The 27768-nt window shown below is 55.6% G+C and overlaps 1 protein-coding gene across 1 annotated transcript in view; it reads left to right on the forward strand.

Moving 5' to 3' along the window:
• The window catches only part of LOC147684258 (putative cation-transporting ATPase 13A4), a 415657-nt gene that overhangs the window by 253090 nt on the left and 134799 nt on the right, over positions 1-27768 (forward strand). Inside the window, exon 21 of the mRNA XM_086944655.1 lies at positions 10092-10171. Within this exon, the coding sequence (XP_086800781.1) occupies positions 10092-10171 (80 nt within the window). The remainder of the gene's footprint in view (positions 1-10091; positions 10172-27768) is intronic.

Genomic DNA, 27768 nt, shown 5'->3' on the forward strand with positions numbered 1-27768 from the left:
CCCCTTGAGCTCCAGGCGGGAGACTCTGAAGGTGCAAATTAAAGAACAGATCAAAAAAGAGGAGGGAGGAAGAAGCAGAGGTTCATTCAGCTTCCAAGAGCTACTGGTTATCTATCAGAAAGGAGGGGAAGGAACCACATAAGTCTCAGCATCAGAGTCTCAGAACGATTGTCTCTGAGACCGTCAACTACACGTTCACAGGCTGCTGTGTATGTAGTCGCCGCTTGGTGTAGTCTAGCATCATCATCAGGTATTGTCAATTGAGTGTCCCGTTCTACAAGTACAATTTAAAGGACAGCCTCCTTGGGGTGGCTCTGCCATGCAGTGTACATTCCCTGGGATAGTTCTGCCATGCAGTGTCCATTCCATGGGGTATCTTTGCCGTGCAGTGTCCATTCCCTGGGGTACCTCTGCCGTGCAGTGTACATTCCCTGGGGTCGCTCTGCCATGCAGTGTCCATTCCATGGGGTTGCTCTGCCATGCAGTGTCCATTCCCTGGGGTAGATCTGCAGTGCAGTGTCCATTTCCTGGGGTAGATCTTCCATGCAGTGTCCATTCCCCATGATAGCTCTGCTGTGCAGTGTCCATTCCCTGGGGTAGATCTGCAGTGCAGTGTCCATTTCCTGGGGTAGATCTTCCATGCAGTGTCCATTCCCCATGATAGCTCTGCTGTGCAGTGTCCATTCCCTGGGGTAGCTCTGCCATGAAGTTTACATTCCATAGAGTAGTTTTGCCATGCACTGTCTATTCCCTGGGGAGCTCTGTCACACAGTGTACATTCCCCATGATAGCTCTCTGTGCAGTGTTCCTTCCCTGGTGTAGCTCTGCCATTTAGTGCACATTCCTTGGGATAGCCCTGCTGTGCAGTGTGCATTCCCTGGGGGAGTTCTGCCATACAGTGTCCATTCCCTGTGGTGGCTATGCTGTTTACTGTACATTCCCTGGGATAGCTGTGCTGTGCATTGTCCATTCCCAGGGGTAGTTTTGCCGTGCAGTGTCCAATTTTCTGAGGTAGCTCTGCCGGGCAGTGTCCATTCTCTGGGGTAACACTTCCGTGCAGTGTGCATTCCCTCGGTTAAATCTGTTGTACAGTGCCCATTCCCTGGGCTAGCTCAGCCAAGCAGTGTCATATCCCTAGAGTAGCTCTGACATGCAGTGTACATTCCCTGGCATAGCTGTGAAATGCAGTGTCCATTGCCTGGGATAGCTCTGCCGTGCAGTGTCCATTCCCTGGGGTATATCGGCTGTGCAGTGACAATTCCCTGGGATAACTATTCTGTGCAGTAGCTGTTCCCAGGGGTAGCTCTGCTGTGCAGTAGCTGTTCCCTGGTGTAGCTCTGCTGTGCAGTAGCTGTTCCCTGGGGTGGTTCTGCCATTCAGTGTACATTCCCTTGGTTAGCTCTGCTGTGCAGGGCACACTCCCTGGGTGTGTTACCGCTACAACGTATCTTTTACAACGTAATGCTGTTACAACGCAGCTATTACATCGCAAATACCATTACAATGCATGCCATTACAACGCATGGCATTACATAGCAGATGGTATTACAACGCATACCATTACATCGTAAGTATTGGTAAGTATTTAATTTTTTTTTATTTTATTTAATATGTTATTATTGATTTAATTATTATTAATTATAAAAAAATATTTATTTCGTTTTTAAATATTATAAATTAAATATATTAATTTAAGTATTTTTTAAAATAAGTATGAGTATAGGAGTATATGTTTTGGGGTACTGATGTATATGTTTTGGGGTGTTTGGGTATTTTTAGGTTTTAGTGCAGTGTTTGGGTTTTGGGGTACAGGGGTGTTTTTAGGTTTTAGGGCAGGGTTTGGGTTTTGGGGTACAGGGGTGTTTTTAGGTTTTAGGGCAGGGTTTGGGTTTTGGGGTACAGGGGTGTTTTTAGGTTTTAGGGTAGGGTTTGGGTTTTGGGGTACAGGGGTGTTTTTAGGTTTTAGGGCAGGGTTTGGGTTTTGGGGTACAGGGGTGTTTTTAGGTTTTAGGGCAGGGTTTGGGTTTTGGGGTACAGGGGTGTTTTTAAGTTTTAGGGCAGGGTTTGGGTTTTGGGGTACAGGGGTGTTTTTAGGTTTTAGGGCAGGGTTTGGGTTTGGGGGTACAGGGGTGTTTTTAGGTTTTAGGGCAGTGTTTGGGTTTTGGGGTACAGGGGTGTTTTTAGGTTTTAGGGTAGGGTTTGGGTTTTGGGGTACAGGGGTGTTTTTAGGTTTTAGGGTAGGGTTTGTGTTTTGGGGTACAGGGGTGTTTTTAGGTTTTAGGGCAGGGTTTGGGTTTTGGGGTACAGGGGTGTTTTTAGGTTTTAGGGCAGGGTTTGGGTTTTGGGGTACAGGGGTGTTTTTAGGTTTTAGGGCAGGGTTTGGGTTTTGGGGTACAGGGGTGTTTTTAGGTTTTAGGGTAGGGTTTGGGTTTTGGGGTACAGGGGTGTTTTTAGGTTTTAGGGCAGTGTTTGGGTTTTGGGGTACAGGGGTGTTTTTAGGTTTTAGGGCAGTGTTTGGGTTTTGGGGTACAGGGGTATTACGACTTTATATAAATTAAATTAATTAAATTAATTTTATTTAATTTAATTAAATTAATAACAATATTTACAATTATTAATTTAATTGTATCAATAAACGATTACAATTAAATTATATTATTTAAAAATGTTTAATTAATTAAATTCTTTTAATTTTATTAAATATAATTATATTATGTATTATTTATAACTTAATTAAATTATAATTATATTTATTGTAATTAATTGCATTATATTATTTTCTATTTATACATTTTTTATATATCATTAATTATATTATTTTAAATATATTAAATTAATATATTATTAATTTAATTGTATTAATAAACGATTATAATTAAATTATATTATTTAAAAATGTTTAATTAATTAAATACTTTTAATTTTATTAATTATAATTATATTATGTATTATTTATAACTTAATTAAATTATAATTATATTTATTGTAATTAATTACATTATATTATTTTCTATTTATAAATTTTTTAATATATCATTAATTATATTATTTTAAATTACTATAATTAAATTAATTACTGTTTTAAAAATGTTATATTATTTTTATTATTTTAAATTAATTTAATTAACTTTATTACATTTTTAAAAAAAAAGATATACTTACCAATACTTACGATGTAATGGTATGCGTTGTAATACCATCTGCTATGTAATGCCATGCGTTGTAATGGCATGCATTGTAATGGTATTTGCGATGTAAAAATCGTGTTGTAACGGAACGCGTTGTAAAACATCGCGTTGTACTGACACCAATCCACTCCCTGGGATAGCTCTACTGCGAAAAGTGTTACTTCCCTGGGGTAGCTCTGCTGTGCAGTGTTCCTTCCCTGGGGTATCTCTGCTGTGCAGTGTCTGTATCCTGGGGTATCTCTGCTGTGCAGTGTCCGTTCCCTGGGGTATCTCTGCTGTGCAGTGTCCGTTCCCTGGGGTAGCTCTACCATGCAGTGTTCCTTCCCTGGCGTATCTCTGCTGTGCAGTGTCCGTTCCCTGGGGTAGCTCTGGTGTGCAGTGTTCGTTCCCTTGGGTAGCTCTGCCGTGCAGTGTTCCTTTCATGGGTTATCTCTGCTGTGCAGTGTCCGTTCCCTGGGGTATCTCTGCTGTGCAGTGTCCGTTCCCTGGGATAGTTCTGTTGTGCAATGTCCTTCCCTGGGGAAGCTCTGTTGTGCAGTGTTCCTTCCCTGGGGCAGCTCTGCCATGCAGTATTCCTTCTCTGGGGTAGCTTTGCCATGCAGTGTTCCTTCCCTGGGGTAGCTCTGCCATGCAATGTTCCTTCCCTGGGGTAGCTCAACTGTGCAGTGTCTGTTCCCTGGGGTAGCTCTGCCATGCAGTGTCCTTTCCCTGGGGTACATCTGCTGTGCAGTGTCCGTTCCCTGGCTTATCTCTGCCATGCAGTGTCCATTCCCTGGGGTAGCTCTGCCACACAGTGTCCTTCCCTGGGGTAGCTCTGTTGTGCAGTGTCCTTCCCTGGGGTAGCTCTGCTGTGCAGTGTCCATTCCCTGGGGTAGCTCTACCGTGCAGTGTTCCTTCCCTGGGGTAGCTCTGTCTTGAAGTGTTCCTTCCCTGGGGTAGCTCTGCCATGCAGTGTCCTTTCCCTGGGGTAGCTCTGCCGTGCAGTGTTCCTTCCCTGGTGTAGATCTGCCGTGCAGTGTTCCTTCCCTGGGGTAGCTCTGCCATGCAGTGATCCTTCCCTTGGGAAGCTCTGCCATGCAGTGTTCCTTCCCTGGGGTAGCACTGCTGTGCAGTGCCCGTTCCCTGGGGTAGATTTGCCATGCAGTGTCCATTCCCTAGTGTAGATCTGCAGTGCAGTGTACGTTCCCTGGGGTAGATCTGCCATGCAGTGTCTGTTCCCTAGTGTAGAGCTGCCGTGCAGTGTCAGTTCCCTCGGGTAGCTCTGCCGTGCAGTGTCCGTTCCCTGGGGTAGCTCTGTCACACAGTGTCCTTCCCTGGCTTAGCTCTGTTGTGCAGTGTCCGTTCCCTGGAGTAGCTCTGCCGTGCAGTGTCCGTTCCCTGGGGTAGCTCTGTCACACAGTGTCCTTCCCTGGCGTAGCTCTGTTGTGAAGTGTCCTTCCCTGGGGTAGCTCTGCTGTGCAGTGTCTGTTCCCTAGGGTAGCTCTGCCGTGCAGTATTCCTTCCCTGGGGTAGCTCATCCGTGAAGTGTTCCTTCCATGGGGTAGCTCTGCCATGCAGTGTCCGTTCCCTGAGGTAGCTCTGCCGCGCAGTGTTCCTTCCCTGTGGTAGCTCTGCCGTGCAGTGTCCGTTGCCTGGTGTAGATCTGCCGTACAGTGTTCCTTCCCTGGGGTAGCTCTGCCATGCAGTGATCCTTCCCTGGGGTAGCTCTGCCATGCAGTGTCCATTCCCTGGGGTAGCTCTGCCGTGCAGTATCCGTTCTCTGGGTAGCTCTGCTGATCAGTGTCCATTCCTGGGATTGCTCTTCTGTCCAGTGTCCCCTCCCTGCGGTTGCTCTTCTGTCCAGTGTCCGTTCCCTGGGGTAGCTCTGCTGTGCAGTGTCTGTTCCCTGGGTAGCTCTGCCGTGCAGTATCCATTCCCTGAGGTAGTACTGCCATGCAGTGTCCGTTCCCTAGTGTATCTCTGTTGTGCATTGTCCGTTCCCTGGTGTAGCTCTGCCTTGCAGTGTCCCTTCCCTGGTGTATCTCTGTTGTGCAGTGTTGTTTCCCTGGTGTAGCCCTGCCTTGCAGTGTCCGTTCCCTGGTGTATCTCTGTAGTGCAGTGTCCTTCCCTGGGGTAGCTCTGCTTTGCAGTGTCTGTTCCCTGGGGTAGCTGTGCCATGCAGTGTTCCTTCCCTGTGGTAGCTCTGCCGTGAAGTGTTCCTCCTTCCCTGGGGTAGCTCTGCCATGCAGTGTTCCTTCCCTGGGGTAGCTCTGCCATGCAGTGTCCATTCCCTGGGGTAGCTCTGCCGTGCAGTGTTCCTTCCCTGGGGTAGCTCTGCGCTGCAGTGTCCGTTCCCTGGTGTAGATCTGCCGTGCAGTGTTTCTGCCCTCGAGTAGCTCTGCTGTGCAGTGTCTGTTCCCTGGGGTAGCTGTGCCATGCAGTGTTCCTTCCCTGTGGTAGCTCTGCCGTGTAGTGTTCCTTCCCTGGGGTAGCTCTGCCATGCAGTGTTCCTTCCCTGGGGTAGCTCTGCCATGCAGGGTCCATTCCCTGGGGTAGCTCTGTTGTGCAGTGTCCGTTCCCTGGTGTATCTCTTTTGTGCATAGTCAGTTCCCTGGGGTAGCTCTGCCATGCAGTGTCCATTCCCTGGGATAGCTCTTCTGCCCAGTGTCCATTCCCTGGGGTATCTCTTCTGTCCAGTGTCCATTCCCTGGGGTAGCTCTGCTGTGCAGTGTTGTTTCCCTGGGGTAGCTCTGCCGTGCAGTATCTGTTCCCTGGGGTAGATCTGCCGTGCAGTGTCCGTTCCCTGGTGTAGATCTGCCGTGCAGTGTCTGTTCCCTGGGGTATCTCTGCCGTGCAGTGTCCGTTCCCTGGGGTAGCTCTGTCACACAGTGTCCTTCCCTGGGGTAGCTCTGTTGTGCAGTGTCCTTCCCTGGACTAGCTCTGCTGTGCAGTGTTGGATCCATGGGGTAGCTCTGCCGTGCAGTGTTCCTTCCCTGGGGTAGCTCTGCCATGCAGGGTTCCTTCCCTGGGGTAGCTCTGCCATGCAGTGTCCATTCCCTGGAGTAGCTCTGCCGTGCAGTGTTCCTTCGCTGGGGTAGCTCTGCCGTGCAGTATCCGTTCCCAGGGTAGCTCTGCTGTGTAGTGTCCCTTGCCTGGGATAGCACTTCTGTCCAGTGTCCGTTCCCTGGGGTAGCTCTTCTGTCCAGTTTCTGTTCCCTGGGGTAGCTCTGCTGTGCAGTGTCTGTTCCCTGGGTAGCTCTGCCGTGCAGTGTCTATTACCTGGTGTAGATCTGCCATGCAGTGTCCGTTCCCTGGGGTAGATCTGCTGTGCAGTGACCGTTCCCTGGTGTAGATCTGCCGTGCAGTGTCCGTTCCCTGGGGCATCTCTGCTGTGCAGTTTCCGTACCCTGGGGTAGCTCTGTCACACAGAGTCCTTCCCTGGGGTAGCTCTGTCACACAGAGTCCTTCCCTGGGGTAGCATTGCTGTGCAGTGTCCGTTCCCTGGGGTAGCTCTGCCATGCAGTGTTCCTTCCCTGGGGTAGCTCTGCCGTGATGTGTTCCTTCCGTGGGGTAGCTCTGCCATGCAGTGTCCATTCCCTAGGGTAGCTCTGCTGTGCAGTGTTGGTTCCCTGGGGTAGCTCTGCCATGCAGTGTCCGTTCCCTGGTGTAGATCTGTTGTGCAATGATCCTTCCCTAGGGTAGCTCTGCCATGCAGTGTCTGTTCCCTGGGGTAGCTCTGCCGTGCAGTGTCCATTCCCTGGTGTATCTCTGTTGTGCATAGTCAGTTCCCTGGGTTAGCTCTGCCCTGCAGTGTCCATTCCCTGGGATAGCTCTTCTGTTCAATGTCCATTCCCTGGGGTAGCTCTTCTGTCCAGTGTCCATTCCCTTGGGTAGCTCTGCTGTGCAGTGTCCGTTCCCTGGGGTATATCTGCCTTGCAGTGTCCATTCCTTGGGGTTGCTCTGTCACACATTGTCCTTCCCTGGGGTAGCTCTGTTGTGCGGTGTCCTTTCCTGGGGTAGCTCTGCTGTGCAGTGTCCGTTCCCTAGGGTAGCTCTGCAGTGCAGTGTTCCTTCCCTGGGGTTGCTCTGCCTTGCAGTGTCCGTTCCCTGGTGTAGATCTGCTGTGCAGTGTTCCTTCCCTGGGGTAGCTCTGCCATGCAGTGATCCTTCCCTGGGGTAGCTCTGCAATGCAGTGTCCGTTCCCTGGGGTAGCTCTGCAATGCAGTGTCTGTTCCCTGGGGTAGCTCTATTGTGCATAGTCAGTTCCCTGGGGTAGCTCTGCCATGCAGTGTCCGTTCCCTGAGTAGCTCTGCTGTGCAGTGCCCATTCCCTGGGATAGCTCTGCTGTGCAGTGTTTTTTCCCTGGGGTAGCTCTGCCGTGCAGTATCCATTCCCTGGGGTAGCTCTTTTGTGCAGTGTCTGTTCTCTGGGGTCGCTCTGTCGTGCAGTGTCCATTCCCTGGTGTAGCTCTGCCGTGCAGTGTCCGTTTCCTGGGGTAGCTCTGCTGTGCAGTGTCTGTTCCCTCAGGTAGCTCTGCCGTGCAGTATCCATTTCCTGGGGTAGCTCTTTTGTGCAGTGTCTGTTCCCTGGGGTAGCTCTGTCGTGCAGTGTCCATTCCCTGGTGTAGCTCTGCCGTGCAGTGTCCGTTCCCTGGTGTAGCTCTTCTGTCCAGTGTCCGTTCCCTGGGGTAGCTCTGCTGTGCAGTGTCTGTTCCCTGGGGTAGCTCTGTCATGCAGTGTCCATTCCCTGGTGTAGCTCTTCTGTCCAGTGTCCGTTCCCTGGGGTAGCTCTTCTGTCCAGTGTCCGTTCCCTGGGGTAACTCTGCTGTGCAGTGTCTGTTCCCTGGGGTAGCTCTGCCGTGCAGTATCCATTCCCTGGGGTAGCTCTGTCGTGCAGTGTCCATTCCCTGGTGTAGGTCTGCCGTGCATTGTCCGTTCCCTGGTGTAGCTTTGTGGTGCAGTGTCCTTCCCTGGGGTAGCTCTGCTGTTTAGTGTCCGTTCCCTGGGGTAGCTCCTCTGTGCAGTGTTCCTTTCCTGTGGTAGCTCTGCCGTGAAGTGTTCCTTCACTGGGGTAGCTCTGCCAAGCAGTGTCCGTTCACTGGGGTAACTCTGCCGTGCACTGTTCCTTCCCTAGGGTAGCTCCGTCATGCAGTGTCCGTTTCCTGGTGTAGATCTGCCGTGCAGTGTTCCTTCCCTGGGGTAGCTCTGCCATGCAGTGATCCTTCCCTGGGGTAGCTCTCCCATGCAGTGTCCGTTCCCTGGGGTACCTCTGTTGTGCATCATAAGTTCCCTAGGGTAGCTCTTCCGTGCAGTGTCCGTTCCCTGGTGTATCTTTTTTGTGCATAGACAGTTCCCTGGGGTAGCTCTGCCGTGCAATGTCCGTTCCCCGGGTAGCTTCGCTGTGTAGTGTCCATTCCCTGGGATAGTTCTTCTGTCCAGTGTCCGTTTCCCTGGGGTAGCTCTTCTGTCCAGTGTCCGTTCCCTGGGGTAGCTCTGCTGTGCAGTATCCATTCCCTTGGGTAGCACCCCCATGCAGTGTCCATTCCCAGGTGTATCTCTGTTGTGCAGTGTCCGTTTACTGGTGTAGCTCTGCCGTGCAGTGTCAGTTCCTGGTATATCTCTGTTGTGCAGTGTCCGTTCCCTGGTGTATCCCTGCCTTGCAGTGTCCGTTCCCTGGTGTATGTCTGTTGTGCAGTGCCCTTCCCTAGGGTAGCTCTGCCGTGCAGTGTTCCTTCCCTGGGGTAGCTCTGCCATGCAGTGTTCCTTCCCTGGGATAGCTCTGCCGTGCAGTGTCCGTTCCCTGGTGTAGATCTGCCGTGCAGTGTTGCTTCCCTGGGGTAGCTCTGCCGTGCAGTGATCCTTCCATGGGGTAGCTCTGCCATGCAGTGTCCGTTCCCTGGGTTAGCCCTATTATGCATAGTGAGTACCCTGGGGTAGCTATGCCGTGCAGTGTCCGTTCCCTGGTGCAGCTCTGCCGTGCAGTGCCCGTTCTCTGGTGTAGCTCTGCCGTGCAATGTCCGTTCTCTGGTGTAGCTCTGCCATGCAGTGTCCGTTCCCTGGTGTAGCTCTGCTGTGCAGTGTCCATTCCCTGGTGTATCCTTGTTGTACAGTGTCCGTTCCCTGGTGTAGCTCTGCCGTGCAGTGTCCGTTCCCTGGTGTATCTTTGTTGTGCAGTGTCTGGTACCTGGTGTACCTCTGCCGTACAGTGTTTATTCCCTGGGGTAGCTCTGCCATGCAGTGTACCTTCCCTGGGGTAGCTCTGCCGTGCAGTGTTCCTTCTCTGTTGTAGCTCTGCTGTGCAGTGTTCCTTCTCTGTTGTAGCTCTGCTGTGCAGTGTTCCTTCCCTGGTGTAGCTCTGCCGTGCAGTGTTCCTTCCCTGGGAACACCTGCCTTGCAGTGTCCGTTCCCTGGCGTATCTGTGTTGTGCAGTGTCCGTTCTCTGGGGTAACTCTGCTGTGCAATGTCCTAATTTTCTCTGCTGTGTGTGTGACCAAGGGAGTACATTGGGTGAGCTGCCAGGAGATCTGCGTTCTGGCCCTGCCTACCCTATTCGACTAAATTGTGTGATCCTTAACAAATCACTTAGGGTGGACGTATCAAAAGATTTCACCCATCTGTGTCTACTCGAAAATGTGTTCATACACATGGCCCCTGATCTTTGTTTCCCGCTGCTGCTTGAAACTGCTTTGAGGTGATTCCGTCCCCAGATTCAACATTGCCTTTCAACATCATATGACCCATCTCACAAACATTACAATGGAACTGAAGTACGTGTTAGAGTTCACACCAAGCATCATAGTCATCAATAAAGTCAGGATTTGTATTAATCTGTGTTCCCTAGCTTTAACTACAGTCCACAGCGCTGCATTTTATTTCGTCCTGTGTTTGAGTCCCTAAACCTTCAGTCTTGTTATTGTCTTTGCAGTTACTGCTGAACGGGGTTGTTTTTGCCAGAATGTCTCCACGACAGAAAAGCAGTCTGATCGAAGAGTTCCAAAAACTAGAGTATGTTGGGCTTTTGTTCCTTTTATGCAGAGTGTATTGTTCTGTTGAAATCAAAATGATGCTAGTGGTACTGAGAAGACCAGCAAAGGCACAGGCACCTCTGGTGAGGTGTTTTCAAGATCCCGGGCACAATGAGACTACGCCATTTGAGCGCTCCCCAAATACTACAAAAAGGCATTATTGAGGACACTTGTATCAACCTGCGCCACCATGTGGACTTTCGTGGTATTGCTGTAAGGCAGACGCCATCAGTTGCCTTAATGCTGTACCGGCCCTCATGTCCATGAGAGTAACATAGGGTCATGGAACATATGTGTACGACACACATGCATTTTAGATGGATCTGGCCCTCTCAGGCTCACCTTAGCAAATGTAGATTAAAACTCTGCAAACATTCAAATGCTGACACAATCCGAGCCTGCTGGAACATGAAAACCTCAAACACAATCAACTACTTAAATCCTTGAGCATTAATCAGAGCTGTTAATGCTCTACATGAAATGTTCTGCAAATCCTAGGGTTACCAAGGCAACGGCCTTTGTCCTCATTGCAAAAGTAGGTACCAGGGTCAGCACTCTTTGTATTGAAATCTGTTTAATCAAGTGGAATTATAAACTCTGGATTCGGGGCCCTTATAAACCATGAAGTAACTCACGAAAACCCGGGGACGGAATTTCACAAAAAAGAATTCACCACATACTTTGTAGTTTTAATTTAGCCCTGCAGTGTCTCTGTACCGCCCGCAGACAACTGTCAAACTATGGGGGATATGTACAAGGAAGTGGTGGAGCGTGCCGTTAGCCTCCTTGGCTTAACACTGTGCTCTCCCACTTCGGAAATGCAAGGCTGCACCATATTTACAAGAATGTGGTGCAGCCTTGTGTTTCCCCTGGCGATGGCGCTAACTTTAGCAATTTAACGCCAACCCAGGCAACCTTGCACCAGAGTGCAAGGGTGTCTGCAAGCAGGGAGGTTTGTTTATGTACAGCAAGGTGTCCCTTCCTGCATATAAACAATCCTAAAATGCCATTCTGTCACTTTTATGTGTGCTGCTCCATTCAGCACACATGAAAGTCCCAACATTGCATTTTGCCTCAAAGATTGTTTATGTGCAGGAAGGGACACCTTCCTGTACATAAACAAACCATGGCATTTTGCTTTTCCATGTGTGCTACACAAGCACACATGTTAAAAGCAAGAACGAGGAGAAATTATGCATTTCTCCTCATTTTGCAAACTTAAGACCAGGATTTACTTGGTCTTAATTTTGGCACTGCCTCCTATGTACGCCACCCTTGTACATAAGTGGCAGTGTAAATAACAATGGCCCATATGTACGATGAAGTGGCGGAGCGTGTCGTTAGCCTCCTGGGCTTAACGACACGCTCCGCAAGGCTGCACCATATTTAAAAGAAGGTGGTGCAGCCTTGCATTTCCCCCTGCAATGGCGCTAAGTTTAGCAACTTAGCGCCAACCCAGGCAACCTTTCACTAGAGTGCAAGGGTGTCTACATGCACGGGAGGATGGGTTATGTGTAGGAAGTGCAGTGCAGCCTGGGTGATTGGCAGGCACTGTCCCTTGCAGCAGGAAGCACTGCACAGCATTGGCGATGGACAGGCACTGTCCCATGCAGAAGGAAGTGCAGCAAAGCCTGGGTGATAGACAGGCACTGTCCCCTGCAGCAGGAAGTGCAGCACAGCCTGGGTGATGGACTGGCACCGTCCCCTGCAGCAGGAAGTACATCCTGGGTAATGGACAGGCACCGTCCCCTGCAGCAGGAAGAACATCCTGGGTAATGGACAGGCACTGTCTCCTGCAGCAGGAAGTACATCCTGGGTGATGGACGGCACAGTCCCCTGCAGGAGGAAGGGCAGTGCAGCCTGGGTGGACAGGAACTGTCCCCTGCAGCAGGAAGTGCAGTGCAGCATCCTCTACAGCAGGAAGAACAGTGCAGCCTGGGTGATAGACAGGCACCATCCCCTGCAGCAGGAAGCGCAGCCTGAGTGATGGACAGGCACCGTTCCCTGCAGCAGGAAGCGCTGGGCAGCCTGAGGGATGGAGAGGCACCGTCCCCTGCAGCAGGAAGCGCAGCGCAGCATAGATGAAGGACAGGCACCGTCCCCTGCAGCAGGAAGCGCAGTGCAGACTGGTTGATGGTTAGGCACCGTCCTTCGCAGCAGGAAGCTGGGTTTTAAACAGACACTGTGCCGTGCAGCAGCAGCAAGTGCAGCCTGGAGGATTGACAGTCATCGTCTTCTGCAGCAGGAGGTACATCCTGGGTGATCAACAGCCACCGTCCCCTGCAGCAGGAAGCGCAGCACAGCCTGGGTGATGGACCGGCACTGCCCCCTGCAGCAGGAAGTGCACCACAGCCTGGGTGAAGGACAGGCACCGTCCCCTGTAGTAGGAAGTGCATCCTGGGTGATGGACAGGCACTGTCCTCTCTAGCAGGAAGTGCATCCTGGGTGATGGACAGGCACTGTCCCCTGCAGCAGGAAGTAAATCCTGGGTGATGGCCTGGCACCGTCCCCTGCAGCAGGAAGTACATCTTGGGTGATGGACAGGCACCGTCCCCTGCAGCAGGAAGTGCAGCACAGCCTGAGTGATGGACAGGCACTGTCCCCTGCAGCAGGAAGTGCATCCTGGGTAATGGACAGGCACCATCCCCTGCAGCAGGAAGCACAGCACAGCCTGGGTGATGGACTGGCACCGTCCCCTGCAGCAGGAAGTGCAGCACAGCCTAAGTGATGGACAGGCACTGTCCCCTGCAGCAGGAAGTGCATCCTTGGTAATGGACAGGCACCATCCCCTGCAGCAGGAAGAACATCCTGGGTTATGGACAGGCACCATCCCCTGCAGCAGGAAGCACAGCACAGCCTGGGTGATGGACTGGCACAGCACCCTGCAGCAGGAGGTGCAGCACAGCATGGGTGATGGACAGGCACCCTCCCCTGCAGCAGGAAGCGCAGCCTGGGTGATGAACAGACACCGTCCCCTGCAGCAGGAAGTACATCCTGGGTAATGCACAGGCACCGTCCCCTGCAGCAGGAAGAACATCCTGGGTCATGAACAGGCACCGTCCCCTGCAGCAGGAAGTACATCCTGGGTAATGCACAGGCACCGTCCCCTTCAGCAGGAAGTACATCCTGGGTGACGGACAGGCACCGTCCCCTGCACCAGGAAGCGATTCACAGCCTGAGTGATGGACAGGCACTGTTCCCTGCAGCAGGAAGTACATCCTGGGTGATGGACAGGCACTGTCCCCTGCAGCAGGAAGCGCAGCACAGCCTGGGTGATGGACCGGCACTGCCCCCTGCAGCAGGAAGTCCAGGGCAGCATGGGTGAAGGATAGGCACTGTCGCCTGTAACAGGAAGCGCAGCACAGCCTGGGTGATGGACAGGCAGTGCCCCCTGCAGCAGGAAGAGCAGCGCAGCCTGAGTGATGGAGAGGCACCGTCCCCTGCAGCAGGAAGTAGATCCTGGGTGCTGGACAGGCACTGTCCCCTGCAGCAGGTAGTGCAGTGCAGCCTGGGTGCTGGACTGGCACCGTCTCCTGCAGCAGGAAGTACATTCTGGGTGATGGACAGGCATCGTCCCCTACAGCATGAAGCGCAGCACAGTCTGGGTGATGGAGAGGCACTACTCCCCACAGCAGGAAGCGCAGCGCAGTGCAGCCTGGTTGATAGACAGGCACCGTCCCCTGCAGCAGGAAGAGTATTTGGGGTTTTAAACAGACATTGTGCCCTGGAGCAGCAAGTACAGCCTGGATGATTGACAGGCATCATCTTCTGCAGCAGGACTTACATCCTGGGTGATGGACAGGCACTGTCCCCTGCAGCAGGAGGTACATCCTGGAGAATGGACAGGCACCGTCCCCTGCAGCAGGAAACGCAGCACAGTCTGGGTGAAGGACAGGCACTGTCCCCTGCAGCAGGAAGTGCAGTGCAGCCTGGGTGCTGGACAGGCACCGTCTCCTGCAGCAGGAAGTACATTCTGGGTGATGGACAGGCATCGTCCCCTACAGCATGAAGCACAGCATAGTCTGGGTGATGGAGAGGCACTACTCCCTGCAGCCGGAAGTACAGCGCAGTGCAGCCTGGTTGATGGACAGGCATTGTCCCCTACAGTATGAAGCGCAGCATAGTCTGGGTGATGGAGAGGCACTACTCCCTGCAGCCGGAAGTACAGCGCAGTGCAGCCTGAGTGATGGAGAGGCACCGTCCCCTGCAGCAGGAAGTAGATCCTGGGTGCTGGACAGGCACTGTCTCCTGCAGCAGGAAGTGCAGTGCAGCCTGGGTGCTGGACAGGCACCGCCCCCTGCAGCAGGACCTACATTCTGGGTGACGGACAGGCATCGTCCCCTGCAGCAGGAAACGCAGCACAGCCTGGGTGAAGGACAGGCACTGTCCCCTGCAGCAGGAAGTGCAGTGCAGCCTGGGTGCTGGACAGGCACCGTCTCCTGCAGCAGGAAGTACATTCTGGGTGATGGACAGGCATCGTCCCCTACAGCATGAAGCGCAGCATAGTCTGGGTGATGGAGAGGCACTACTCCCTGCAGCCGGAAGTACAGCGCAGTGCAGCCTGGTTGATGGACAGGCACCGTTACCCCGCAGCAGGAAGCGTATTTGGGGTTTTAAACAGACATTATGCCCTGGAGCAGCAAGTGCAGCCTGGATGATTGACAGGCACCATCTTCTGCAGCAGGAGGAACATCCTGGGTGATGGACCGGCACTGTCCCCTGCAGCAGAAAGTGCAGCACAGCCTGGGTGAAGGACAGGCACCGCCCCCTGGAGTAGGCAGTACATCCTGGGGAATGGACAGGCCCGTCCCCTGCAGCAGGAAGCACAGCACAGCCTGGGTGAAGGACAGGCACCGCCCCCTGGAGTAGGCAGTACATCCTGGGGAATGGACAGGCACCGTCCCCTGCAACAGGAAGCGCAGTACAGCCTGGGTGATGGACAGACGCCATCCCCTGCAGCAGGAAGTACATCTTGGGTGATGGACAGGCACCGTCCCCTGCAGCAGGAAGCACAGCACAGTCTGAGTGATAGACAGGCATCGTCCCCTGCAGCCGGAAGTACATCCTGGGTGATGGACAGGCACCTTCCCCTGCAGCAGGAAGTGCAGCGCAGCCTGGGTGATGGACCGGCACTGCCCCTCTGCAGCAGGAAGTGCAGCACAGCATGGGTGAAGGACGGGCCCTGTCCTCTTCAGCAGGAAGCTTAGCGCAGCCTGGGTAATGGACAGGCACCGTCCCCTGCAGCAGGAAGCGCAGCACAACCTGAGTGATGGAGAGGCACCGCACCCTGCAGCAGGAAGCGCAGTGCAGCATGGGTGAAGGACAGGAACTGTCCTCTGCAACAGGAAGCGCAGCACATCCTAAGTGATGGACAGGCACCGTCACCTGCAGCAGGAAGTGCAGCGCAGCCTGGGTGATGGACAAACACTGCCCCCTGCAGCAGGAAGTTCAGCACAGCCTGGGTGAAGGACAGGCACCGTCCCCTGAAGCAGGAAGTACATCCTGGGTGATGGACAGGCACCGTCCCCTCTAGCAGGAAGTACATCCTGGGTGATGAACAGGCACCGTCCCCTGCAGCAGGAAGTACATCCTGGGTGATGGACTGACACCGTCCCCTGCAGCAGGAAGTACATCTTGGGTGATGGACAGGCACCGTCCCTTGCAGCAGGAAACCCAGCACAGCCTGGGTGCTGGACAGGCACCGTCCCCTGCAGCAGGAAGTGCAGCGCAGCCTGGGTGCTGGACAGGCACCGTCCCCTGCAGCAGGAAGTGCAGCGCAGCCTGGGTGATGGACAGGCACCGTCCCCTGCAGCAGGAAGTACATCCTGGAGAATGGACAGGCACCGTCCCCTGCAGCAGGAAACACAACACAGCCTGGGTGATGGACAGGCACCGTCCCCTGCAGCAGGAAGTACATCCTGGAGAATGGACAGGCACCGTCCCCTGCAGCAGGAAACGCAACACAGCCTGGGTAATGGACAGGCACCGTCCCCTGCAGGAGGAAGTCCAGTACAGCCTGGGTGATGGACCGGCACTGTCCCCTGCAGCAGAAAGTGCAGCACAGCCTGGGTGAAGGACAGGCACCGTCCCCTGCAGCAGGAAGTACATCCTGGGGAATGGACAGGCACCGTCCCCTGCAACAGGAAGCGCAGCGCAGCCTGGGTGATGGACCAACACTCCCCCCTGCAACAGGAAGTGCAGCACAGCATGGGTGAAGGACGGGCACCATCCTCTGCAGCAGGAAGCGCAGCGCAGCCTGGGTGATGGACAGGCACCGTCCCCTGCAGCAGGAAGTTCAGAGCAGCCTGACTGATGGAGAGGCACCGCACCCTGCAGCAGGAAGTTCAGAGCAGCCTGACTGATGGAGAGGCACCGCACCCTGCAGCAGGAAGCGCAGTACAGCATGGGTGAAGGACAGGAACTGTCCTCTGCAACAGGAAGCGCAGCACAGCCTGGGTGATTGACAGGCACTGTCCCCTGCAGCAGGAAGTGCAGCCTGGGTGATGGACAGGCACCATCACCTGCAGCAGGAAGTGCAGAGCAGCCTTAGTGATGGAGAGGCACCGCACCCTGCAGCAGGAAGCGCAGTGCAGCATGGGTGAAGGACAGGAACTGTCCTCTGCAACAGGAAGCGCAGCACAGCCTGGGTGATTGACAGGCACTGTCCCCTGCAGCAGGAAGTGCAGCCTGGGTGATGGACAGGCACCATCACCTGCAGCAGGAAGTGCAGAGCAGCCTTAGTGATGGAGAGGCACCGCACCCTGCAGCAGGAAGCGCAGTGCAGCCTGGGTGATGTAGAGGCACCGAACCCTGCTGCATTGGTTTCCTCCCCATTGGCAGTTTAGTGGTGCTACTATTCTCAGTGGTAGTAAAGTTAGGACTCCTAACTTTACTACTCCTAAACTGAGAAAAATCCTAACTTTAGGACTTTTGGTATTCACTTAAGGCATTCAGGAGTCCTAAAGTTAGGACTTCTAACTTCTGTGAATACCGAAATGAGTAAGTGCCTTCTGTGAATACCAAAATGGTAGTAAGTTTAGGATTTTGTCTTAAGTTAGCTCTGTGAATCTGGCCCAGTATCTCCTGACTCCCGCTCATGGACTTAGTGCTGTCTAGGCAGAGTGGGTGCGCTGGAACAGAGTGGAATAGGTGGACAGACCTCACCCCAGCCCCGCTGACAGCACATATGTGTTGGAGTCAGCCGTGCCGCTGGATAGCTCAACCCTCGGTTGGAGTGGACTCTGTAAAGCACCTGCAGCCAGAGAGGGGCCTGTGAGACTGCAGCTCTGACTGGTCTCAGTGATTCTATCTGCTCTCCCCTGCTCCAGCAGTCCTGCGGGCTGCATGGCAGTATCCAAGGCCCTAGCGTCGGAGGGCACACCCAAGGCTGTTAAGCATCGGAGAACTGGTCTCTGATGACCCGATCAGGAAGCCCTAACAGCATGTGCCATGATCACAGCCTGATGTAGGAACCTGCACTGGGGGGGTGGAAGGGAAACAGATTGACAGTGCAGGTCGTGGCTGCCTTCATTGGTAGATGCGCAGCCTGTGGCAGCCTAGTAGACCAAGAACAGTGGCCTCTGCAGCCACTTGGACCAGGGACTGTGGCCTCCGGCTGCTGAGTGGACCAGGCACGGTTCCCTCGTGCAGCCTTGTGGACCAGGGAAGAATAGCTTGGTCAGCCTAGTGGACCAGTGAGGGTGGCTACGTCAGACTAGAGACCAGGGGGTGGCCTTCGGCAGCCAATTGGAAAAGGAAGATTGGTCTTGGGCAGCCTAGTGGACCATTTTGGCTGGCCTCTGCAGCATAGGGTGGTCTTGAGCAGCCTATGGGCCATGGAGGGTGGCTGTGTCAGACTAGTGACAAGAAGATGGCCTCGGGCAGCCTAGTGGACCAGGGATGGTGCCCTTGTGCAGCCTAGTGGACCAGGGAAGGTGGACTCGGCAGACTAGTGGACCAGTGAGAGAGGCCTCGGGCTGTTGCATGGACCAGGGATGGTGCTCATGTGCAGCTTTGTGGACCAGGGAAGGTGAACTCAGCAGACTAGTGGACCAGTAAGGGTGGCCGCTTCAGACTAGAGACCAGAGGATGGCCTTGGGCAGCCAAGTGGTAAAGAAAGAGTGGTCTTGGGCAGCTTAGTGGACCATTTTGGGTAGCCTCGGAAGCCTAGGGTGGTCTTTGGCAGCCTAGTGTACCATAGAGGGTGGCTGCTTCAGACTAGTGACCAGGAGATGACCTCGGGCAGCCTAGTGGACCCGGGACTGTGGCCTTGGGCTGTTGCATGGACGTGGGATGGGGCCTTTATGCAGCTAAGTGGACCAGGGAAGTTTGAACTCTGTAGACTAGGGAACCAGTGAGTGTAGCCGCGTCAGACTAGTGACCAGGAGATGGCCTCAGGCAGCCTAGTGGACCAGGGACTGTGGCCTCAGGCTGTGGCATGGACCAGGGATGGTGAACTTGTGCAGCCAAGTGAACGAGGAAGAGTGGCCTTAGGCAGCCTAGTGGACCAGTGTGGGTGGCCTTGGCAGCCTAGGGTGGTGGCAGGCAGCCTAGTGAAGCAGAAGGGTGGTTTAGGCAGCCCAGGGTGTTCTCAGGCAGCCTAGTGGACCACGCAGGGTGACCTTGGCAGCCTAGGGTGGTCTGAGACAGCCTAGTTAACCCGGGGGGTGGCCTAGGGCATCCTAGGGTTGTATTGGGCAGCCTAGTGGACCGTAGAGGGTGGCCTCCGCAGCCTAGGGTGGTCTCGGGCAGCCCAGTGGACCAAGCAGGGTGGCCTCTGCAGCCTAGGGTAGTACCGCAAGCATCCTCCCTCAGCCCCACCCTCTTCAACGTCTACATGGCCCCAATAAATCAATCAATCAATCAATCATAGCATTTGTATAGCGCACTACTCACCCGGAAGGGTCTCAAGGCGCTTGGGGGAAGGGGTCTGCTATTGCTCAAACAGCCAGGTCTTGAGTTGTCTCCTGAAGGCGAGATGGTCCTGGGTCTGCCGAAGGTGGGTGGGGAGGGAGTTCCATGTCTTGGCCGCCAGGTAGGAGATGGATCTTCCTCCAGCTGGGGCTCTTCGGATGCGTGGTACGGCAGCGAGGGCAAGGCTTGTCGAGCGTAGCTGGCGGGTGGGCGTGTAGAAGGTCAGGCGGTCGTTGAGGTACTTGGGGCCCAGGTCGTGGAGGGACTTGTGTGCGTGGGTGAGGAGTCTTAACATGATTCTCTTGCTAATTGGGAGCCAGTGCAGGTCCCTCAGGTGGCCGGAGATGTGGCTGCGTTGGGGGATGTCCAGGATGAGTCGGGCGGAGGCGTTCTGGATGCGTTGGAGTCTTTTCTGTAGCTTGGCTGTGGTTCCGGCGTAGAGGGTGTTTCCGTAGTCCAGTCGGCTTGTGACGAGTGCCTGGGTGACCGTCTTCCTGGCTTCGGTCGGGATCCATCTGAAGATCTTGCGGAGCATGCGTAGGGTGTTGAAGCATGATGAGGAGACGGCGTTGACTTGTCTGGTCATCGAGAGGGAGGAGTCCAGGATGAAGCCCAGGTTGCGTGCGTGGTCTGTTGGCTTGGGAGTGATGCCTAGGGCGGGGGGCCACCAGGAGTCGTCCCAGGCGGAGGGCGATGATCCCAGGATGAGGACTTCCGTCTTGTCTGAGTTCAGTTTCAGGCGGCTGTTCTTCATTCACTCGGCGACGTCTTTCATCCCTTCGTGTAGGCTAGTTCTGGCGGTGGCGGGGTCTCTGGTGAGGGAGAGGATCAGTTGGGTGTCGTCGGCGTAGGATATGATGTTGAGGTTGTGTTGGCGTGCGATGGCTGCGAGGGGTCTCATGTAGACGTTGAAGAGGGTGGGGCTGAGTGATGATCCTTGTGGTACGCCGCAGATGACTTTGGTGGCCTCGGATCGAAACGGGGGGAGGCGGACTCTCTGTGTTCTTCCGGCGAGGAACGAGATGATCCATTCCAGTGCCTTCTCTTGGACGCCTGTGTTGCTGAGGCGTTGGACTAGGGTGCGGTGGCAGACAGTGTCGAACGCTGCAGAGAGGTCCAGGAGGATGAGGGCCGCTGTTTCCCCGTTGTCGAGCAGGGTTCTGATGTCGTCGGTGGCTGCGATGAGGGTGGTCTCGGTGCTGTGGTTGGCTCGGAAGCCGGACTGCGAGGGGTCGAGGGATCCGTTCGTCTCGAGGAAGGCGGCAAGCTGTCTGTTGACGGTCTTCTCGATGACTTTGGCAGGAAAAGGGAGGAACGCGATGGGGCGAAAGTTCTTGAGGTCTGCTGTTGGTTTCTTCAGTAGGGCGCTGAGCTCGGCATGCTTCCAGCTCTCTGGGAAGGTGGCGGTGTTGAAGGAGATGTTGATGATGTCCCGGAATTGGGGTGCGATGATGGAGTCAGCCTTGTTGAAGACGTGGTGGGGGCAGGGGTCGGTTGGAGATCCGGAGTGGATGGTGTTCATCATGCGGGCTGTGTCTTCGGTGGTCACCGTGGTCCATGTGCGTAGGGTGGCGGTGGGGGGCATTGGTTCGGCGGTTGGGTGCGTGGATGGTGCGCCGAAGCTGTTGTGGATGTCGGCGATCTTGCGGTGGAAGAACGAGGTGAGGGAGTCGCAGAGGTCTTGTGAAGGAGTGATGTCGTGGTTGCCGGTGCTGGGGTTGGAGAACTCCTTGACTATGCTGAAGAGTTTCTTGCTGTCATGGGCGTTGTTGTCCAGTCGTTCCTTCAGTGCTTTCTTCTTGGTGGTGCGGATAAGCTGGTGGTGCTTGCTGGTGGCTTGTTTGAGGGTGGTCATGTTGTCTGTGCTCTGGTCGAGGAGCCAGGCTTTCTCGAGGGTGCGGTAGTTCTTCTTGGAGTTCTTGAGTTAGTCTGTGAACCAGGTGGCTTTCTTGCTTCGGGGTCTGCTGGGAGGGTTCTTCAGTGGCACGAGGGCGTCTGCGCAGGCGGTCAGCCACTGTGTAAAGTTGCGGGCTGCTTCGTTGGGGTCCGTTGTGCTGGTGGGCGGGTTCTGGCTGAGGGAGGTGGTGAGCTGCTCGGCAGTGATCTTGCTCCAGCTCCTGTGAGGAACCTGTTGCGGGTGGTGGTGGGTCGTTGTTCTTCTGAAGCTGAAGTGGACGCAGCTGTGGTCGGTCCGGTGGAGTGGCTGAAGGTGATGTGCTTGCTGGATGAGAAGATGGGATCAAGCGTGTGGGGGGCGTAGTGGGTGGGGGTGTTGACCAGTTGCTTGAGTCTGAGGTTTGCGAGGTTGTCCAGCAGGGCGGCGGTGTTGCGGTCCTTGTTGTTCTCCAGGTGGAAGTTGAGGTCTCCTAGGAGGATGTAGTCAGCGGAGGGGAGGGCGTGTGGGCTTATGAAGTCTGTGATGTCTTCGCTGAATTGTGTGCGTGGTCCCGGGGGTCTGTAGACGAGGGTGCCTCTGAGGGTTGTCTTTGGGTCGGTGTGTATCTGGAAGTGGAGGTGCTCAGCGGTGGAGAAGGTGTCGTTGGAGTCGGTCGTGATGCGGATGGTGTTCTTGTGTATGATGGCTATGCCTCCTCCAGTCTGGTTGACGCGGTCCCTCCGGGTGATCTTGTATCCATCCGGGATGGCGATGGTGATGTCGGGTGCTGAGGAGGCGTTCATCCAGGTTTCCGTGAGGAAGGCGACGTCTGGTGATGTGGTGTCGAGCAGGTTCCAGAGTTCGACGGCGTGTCTGTGGACGGAGCGGGTGTTGAGCAGGATGCACTTCAGGTGGTTGCTGCGGGTGCTCGGTTTGGCGGGTGCGGTGCAGGTCCGGAGGCAGGTGAATTTGCAGGCTTGGCAGGTGAAGGGTATGTGGGTGCGTTTCGGGGTGGCTCGGAAACAGGCGGGGGTTCGGCCGGCGTGGAGTGCGTTGAGGGTGGCGGCGTCGTAGGTCCGTCATGTGGGCAGGCATCTTCGGGGGCCAGGGGTCCTGGCGCTGGGCGCGGTCCAGGCATGGACGGGCGCAGACGGGCTTGCCTTTGGCGCGCCTTCGGTGCACAATCGGCGCGCCGGCTGCGCGTGACCGCTGCGCGTACGCGTGCACTCTGCCATAAATGGAGAGTGGGGAAGGGAGGGACGAGGGAGGAGCAGCTGGGAGGTGGGAGCGAGGTGGCGGGAGAGAGGGGCAGCGGTGCGGTGCTGCTGGAGGGAGCATGGGTGGGGCCGCGGGGGAACATATAGAAAGGGGAGTTAGAGGATAGTCAGCTAGGTTCGTCCTCCAAACAGTAAGTCAAACAAAAAAGGTTTCTGTTTCCAGATACCCAAGAGCCTAGCTCAAAGAAGTAGTATGGGGGAGCAGCGGCAGGGAGCGGGGTGGGGCCGGGTACAAGCGGAGACACGGGGCACAAAGCGGCACAACAAGTACAATCCAAGGGGAAACACAGAGAGTACAATATCACACAACACAAGGACGACGGAAATTCACAAAGAGTACAGTATCACAAATCACAGGGACGGCGGAACGAGTACAATACCAAGATCACAAGGACGGCGGTACGAGGCACACAAGGGCGGCGATACAGGTACTGAGGGCAGGCAGGGTCCACAGTCAGGGGCAGAGCTCCGAGGCAGCAGGAGGAGGCCGGGCACACTCGGGGCGGCCACGCGGCGGGAGGAGGGAGCGACCGGGTCTGACCAGGTCAGATCAGGTCACAGCTCCTCGCCCGTGAGCCGTGCCTTATCTACTCTAGCGGGAGGGAGGAGCAGCTGGGAGGCAGGAACAGGGTGGCGGGAGGGGGGGGCAGCGGTGCTGCTAGAGGGAGCGTGGGTGGGGCCGTGGAGGAGCAGCGGCAGGGAGCAGGGTGGGGCCGGGTACAAGCGGAGACACGGGGCACAAAGCGGCACAACAAGTACAATCCAAGGGGAATCACAGAGAGTACAATATCACACAACACAAGGACGGCGGAAATTCACAAAGAGTACAGTATCACAACCTTGCAACCATTCAGAAACCATGGGCTCAGCATCGCTCCCTACGCCGTCGACACCCAGCTCATCCTCTCCCTCACAAAGGAACCCACATCACCAGGTACAACTTCCAAAAAAGGATGAAAGCCATCAAAACCTGGATGAGCAACAGCTGACTGAAGCTCAACTCGAAGAAAACAGAAGTCCTCATCCTCAGCTCCACCCCCTCTGCATAGGACGACACCTGGTGGCCCCCGTCCTCAAAACCCACCCACCCCAATGGACCATACACATAACCTCAGCATCATACTGGACTCATCACTCACCATGAGTCACCAGATCAACCCTGCATGCTTCCACACCCTCTGCATACTCCGCAAGACATTCAAGTGAATCCCCCCGACTCCAGGAAAGCGGTCACTCATACACTCGTCGCCAGCAGGCTGGACTACAGCAATGCACGCTAAACCGGAATCAACAAAAAACTACTCTGCAAACTCCAGATCAGGTCACAGCTCCTCGCCCGTGAGCCGTGCCTTATCTACTCTAGCGGGAGGGAGGAGCAGCTGGGAGGCGGGAGCGGGGTGGCGGGAGGGGGGGGCAGCGGTGCGGTGCTGCTGGAGGGAGCGTGGGTGGGGCCGTGGAGGAGCAGCGGCAGGGAGCAGGGTGGGGCCGGGTACAAGCTGGAGACAAGGGGCACAAAGCGGCACAACAAGTACAATCCAAGGGGAATCACAGAGAGTACAATATCACTCAACACAAGGACGGCGGAAATTCACAAAGAGTACAGTATCACAAATCACAGGGATAGCGGAAAGAGTACAAAACCAAGATCACAAGGACGGCGGTACGAGGCACACAAGGGCGGCGATACAGGTACTGAGGGCAGGCAGGGTCCACAGTCAGGGGCAGAGCTCCGAGGCAGCAGGAGGAGGCCGGGCACACTCGGGGCGGGCCACGCGACGGGAGGAGGGAGCGACCGGGTCTGACCTGGTCAGATCAGGTCACAGCTCCTCGCCCGTGAGCCATGCCTTATCTACTTTAGCGGGAGGGAGGAGCAGCTGGGAGGCAGGAGCGGGGTGGCGGGAGGGGGGGCAGCTGTGCGGTGTTGCTGGAGGGAGCGTGGGTGGGGCCGCGGGGGAGCAGTGGCAGGGAGCGGGGTGGGGACGGGTACAAGCGGAGACATGGGGCACAAAGCGGCACAACAAGTACAATCCAAGGGGAATCACAGAGAGTACAATATCACACAACACAAGGACGGCGGAAATTCACAAAGAGTACAGTATCACAAATCACAGGGACGACGGCACGAGTACAATACCAAGATCACAAGGACGGCGGTACGAGGCACACAAGGGCGGCGATACAGGTATTGAGGGCAGGCAGGGTCCACAGTCAGGGGCAGAGCTCCGAGGCAGCAGGAGGAGGCCGGGCACACTCAGGGCGGGCCACGCGGCGGGAGGAGGGAGCGACCGGGTCTGACCAGGTCAGATCAGGTCACAGCTCCTCGCCCGTGAGCCGTGCCTTATCTACTCTAGCGGGAGGGAGGAGCAGCTGGGAGGCGGGAGCGGGGTGGCGGGAGGGGGGGCAGCGGGGCGGTGCTGCTGGAGGGAGCGTGGGTGGGGCCGCGGGGGAGCAGCGGCAGGGAGCGGGGTGGGGCCGGGTACAAGCGGAGACACGGGGCACAAAGCGGCACAACAAGTACAATCCAAGGGGAAACACAGAGAGTACAATATCACACAACACAAGGACGACGGAAATTCACAAAGAGTACAGTATCACAAATCACAGGGACGGCGGAACGAGTACAATACCAAGATCACAAGGACGGCGGTACGAGGCACACAAGGGCGGCGATACAGGTACTGAGGGCAGGCAGGGTCCACAGTCAGGGGCAGAGCTCCGAGGCAGCAGGAGGAGGCCGGGCACACTCGGGGCGGCCACGCGGCGGGAGGAGGGAGCGACCGGGTCTGACCAGGTCAGATCAGGTCACAGCTCCTCGCCCGTGAGCCGTGCCTTATCTACTCTAGCGGGAGGGAGGAGCAGCTGGGAGGCAGGAACAGGGTGGCGGGAGGGGGGGGCAGCGGTGCTGCTAGAGGGAGCGTGGGTGGGGCCGTGGAGGAGCAGCGGCAGGGAGCAGGGTGGGGCCGGGTACAAGCGGAGACACGGGGCACAAAGCGGCACAACAAGTACAATCCAAGGGGAATCACAGAGAGTACAATATCACACAACACAAGGACGGCGGAAATTCACAAAGAGTACAGTATCACAACCTTGCAACCATTCAGAAACCATGGGCTCAGCATCGCTCCCTACGCCGTCGACACCCAGCTCATCCTCTCCCTCACAAAGGAACCCACATCACCAGGTACAACTTCCAAAAAAGGATGAAAGCCATCGAAACCTGGATGAGCAACAGCTGACTGAAGCTCAACTCGAAGAAAACAGAAGTCCTCATCCTCAGCTCCACCCCCTCTGCATAGGACGACACCTGGTGGCCCCCGCCCTCAAAACCCACCCACCCCAATGGACCATACACATAACCTCAGCATCATACTGGACTCATCACTCACCATGAGTCACCAGATCAACCCTGCATGCTTCCACACCCTCTGCATACTCCGCAAGACATTCAAGTGAATCCCCCCGACTCCAGGAAAGCGGTCACTCATACACTCGTCGCCAGCAGGCTGGACTACAGCAATGCACGCTAAACCGGAATCAACAAAAAACTACTCTGCAAACTCCAGATCAGGTCACAGCTCCTCGCCCGTGAGCCGTGCCTTATCTACTCTAGCGGGAGGGAGGAGCAGCTGGGAGGCGGGAGCGGGGTGGCGGGAGGGGGGGGCAGCGGTGCGGTGCTGCTGGAGGGAGCGTGGGTGGGGCCGTGGAGGAGCAGCGGCAGGGAGCAGGGTGGGGCCGGGTACAAGCTGGAGACAAGGGGCACAAAGCGGCACAACAAGTACAATCCAAGGGGAATCACAGAGAGTACAATATCACTCAACACAAGGACGGCGGAAATTCACAAAGAGTACAGTATCACAAATCACAGGGATAGCGGAAAGAGTACAAAACCAAGATCACAAGGACGGCGGTACGAGGCACACAAGGGCGGCGATACAGGTACTGAGGGCAGGCAGGGTCCACAGTCAGGGGCAGAGCTCCGAGGCAGCAGGAGGAGGCCGGGCACACTCGGGGCGGGCCACGCGACGGGAGGAGGGAGCGACCGGGTCTGACCTGGTCAGATCAGGTCACAGCTCCTCGCCCGTGAGCCATGCCTTATCTACTTTAGCGGGAGGGAGGAGCAGCTGGGAGGCAGGAGCGGGGTGGCGGGAGGGGGGGCAGCTGTGCGGTGTTGCTGGAGGGAGCGTGGGTGGGGCCGCGGGGGAGCAGTGGCAGGGAGCGGGGTGGGGACGGGTACAAGCGGAGACATGGGGCACAAAGCGGCACAACAAGTACAATCCAAGGGGAATCACAGAGAGTACAATATCACACAACACAAGGACGGCGGAAATTCACAAAGAGTACAGTATCACAAATCACAGGGACGACGGCACGAGTACAATACCAAGATCACAAGGACGGCGGTACGAGGCACACAAGGGCGGCGATACAGGTATTGAGGGCAGGCAGGGTCCACAGTCAGGGGCAGAGCTCCGAGGCAGCAGGAGGAGGCCGGGCACACTCAGGGCGGGCCACGCGGCGGGAGGAGGGAGCGACCGGGTCTGACCAGGTCAGATCAGGTCACAGCTCCTCGCCCGTGAGCCGTGCCTTATCTACTCTAGCGGGAGGGAGGAGCAGCTGGGAGGCGGGAGCGGGGTGGCGGGAGGGGGGGCAGCGGGGCGGTGCTGCTGGAGGGAGCGTGGGTGGGGCCGCGGGGGAGCAGCGGCAGGGAGCGGGGTGGAGCCGGGTACAAGCGGAGACACGGGGCACAAAGCGGCACAACAAGTACAATCCAAGGGGAATCACAGAGAGTACAATATCACACAACACAAGGACGGCGGAAATTCACAAAGAGTACAGTATCACAACCTTGCAACCATTCAGAAACCATGGGCTCAGCATCGCTCCCTACGCCGTCGACACCCAGCTCATCCTCTCCCTCACAAAGGAACCCACATCACCAGGTACAACTTCCAGTAAAGTATGAAAGCCATCGAAACCTGGATGAGCAACAGCTGGCTGAAGCTCAACTCGAAGAAAACAGAAGTCCTCATCCTCAGCTCCACCCCCTCTGCATAGGACGACACCTGGTGGCCCCCGCCCTCAAAACCCACCCACCCCAATGGACCATACACATAACCTCAGCATCATACTGGACTCATCACTCACCATGAGTCACCAGATCAACCCTGCATGCTTCCACACCCTCCGCATACTCCGCAAGACATTCAAGTGAATCCTCCTGACTCCAGGAAAGCGGTCACTCATACACTCGTCGCCAGCAGGCTGGACTACAGCAACGCACGCTAAACCGGAATCAACAAAAAACTACTCTGCAGACTCCAGACCGTCCAGAACACCGTAGCCAGACTAATCCTCGATATCCCACAGCACAACCACATCACCTAACGCCTCTGTGACATCCATAGGCTCCCTGTCGAAAGAAGAATAACATTCAAGCTGCTCACGCATGCCTACAAGGCCCTTCACAACACTGGACCCAAATACCTCACCGACCGTATCGCCTTACATGCC

Source organism: Lissotriton vulgaris, chromosome 11 (assembly GCF_964263255.1).
Source record: "Lissotriton vulgaris chromosome 11, aLisVul1.2, whole genome shotgun sequence".
NCBI classification, from domain to species: domain Eukaryota; kingdom Metazoa; phylum Chordata; class Amphibia; order Caudata; family Salamandridae; genus Lissotriton; species Lissotriton vulgaris.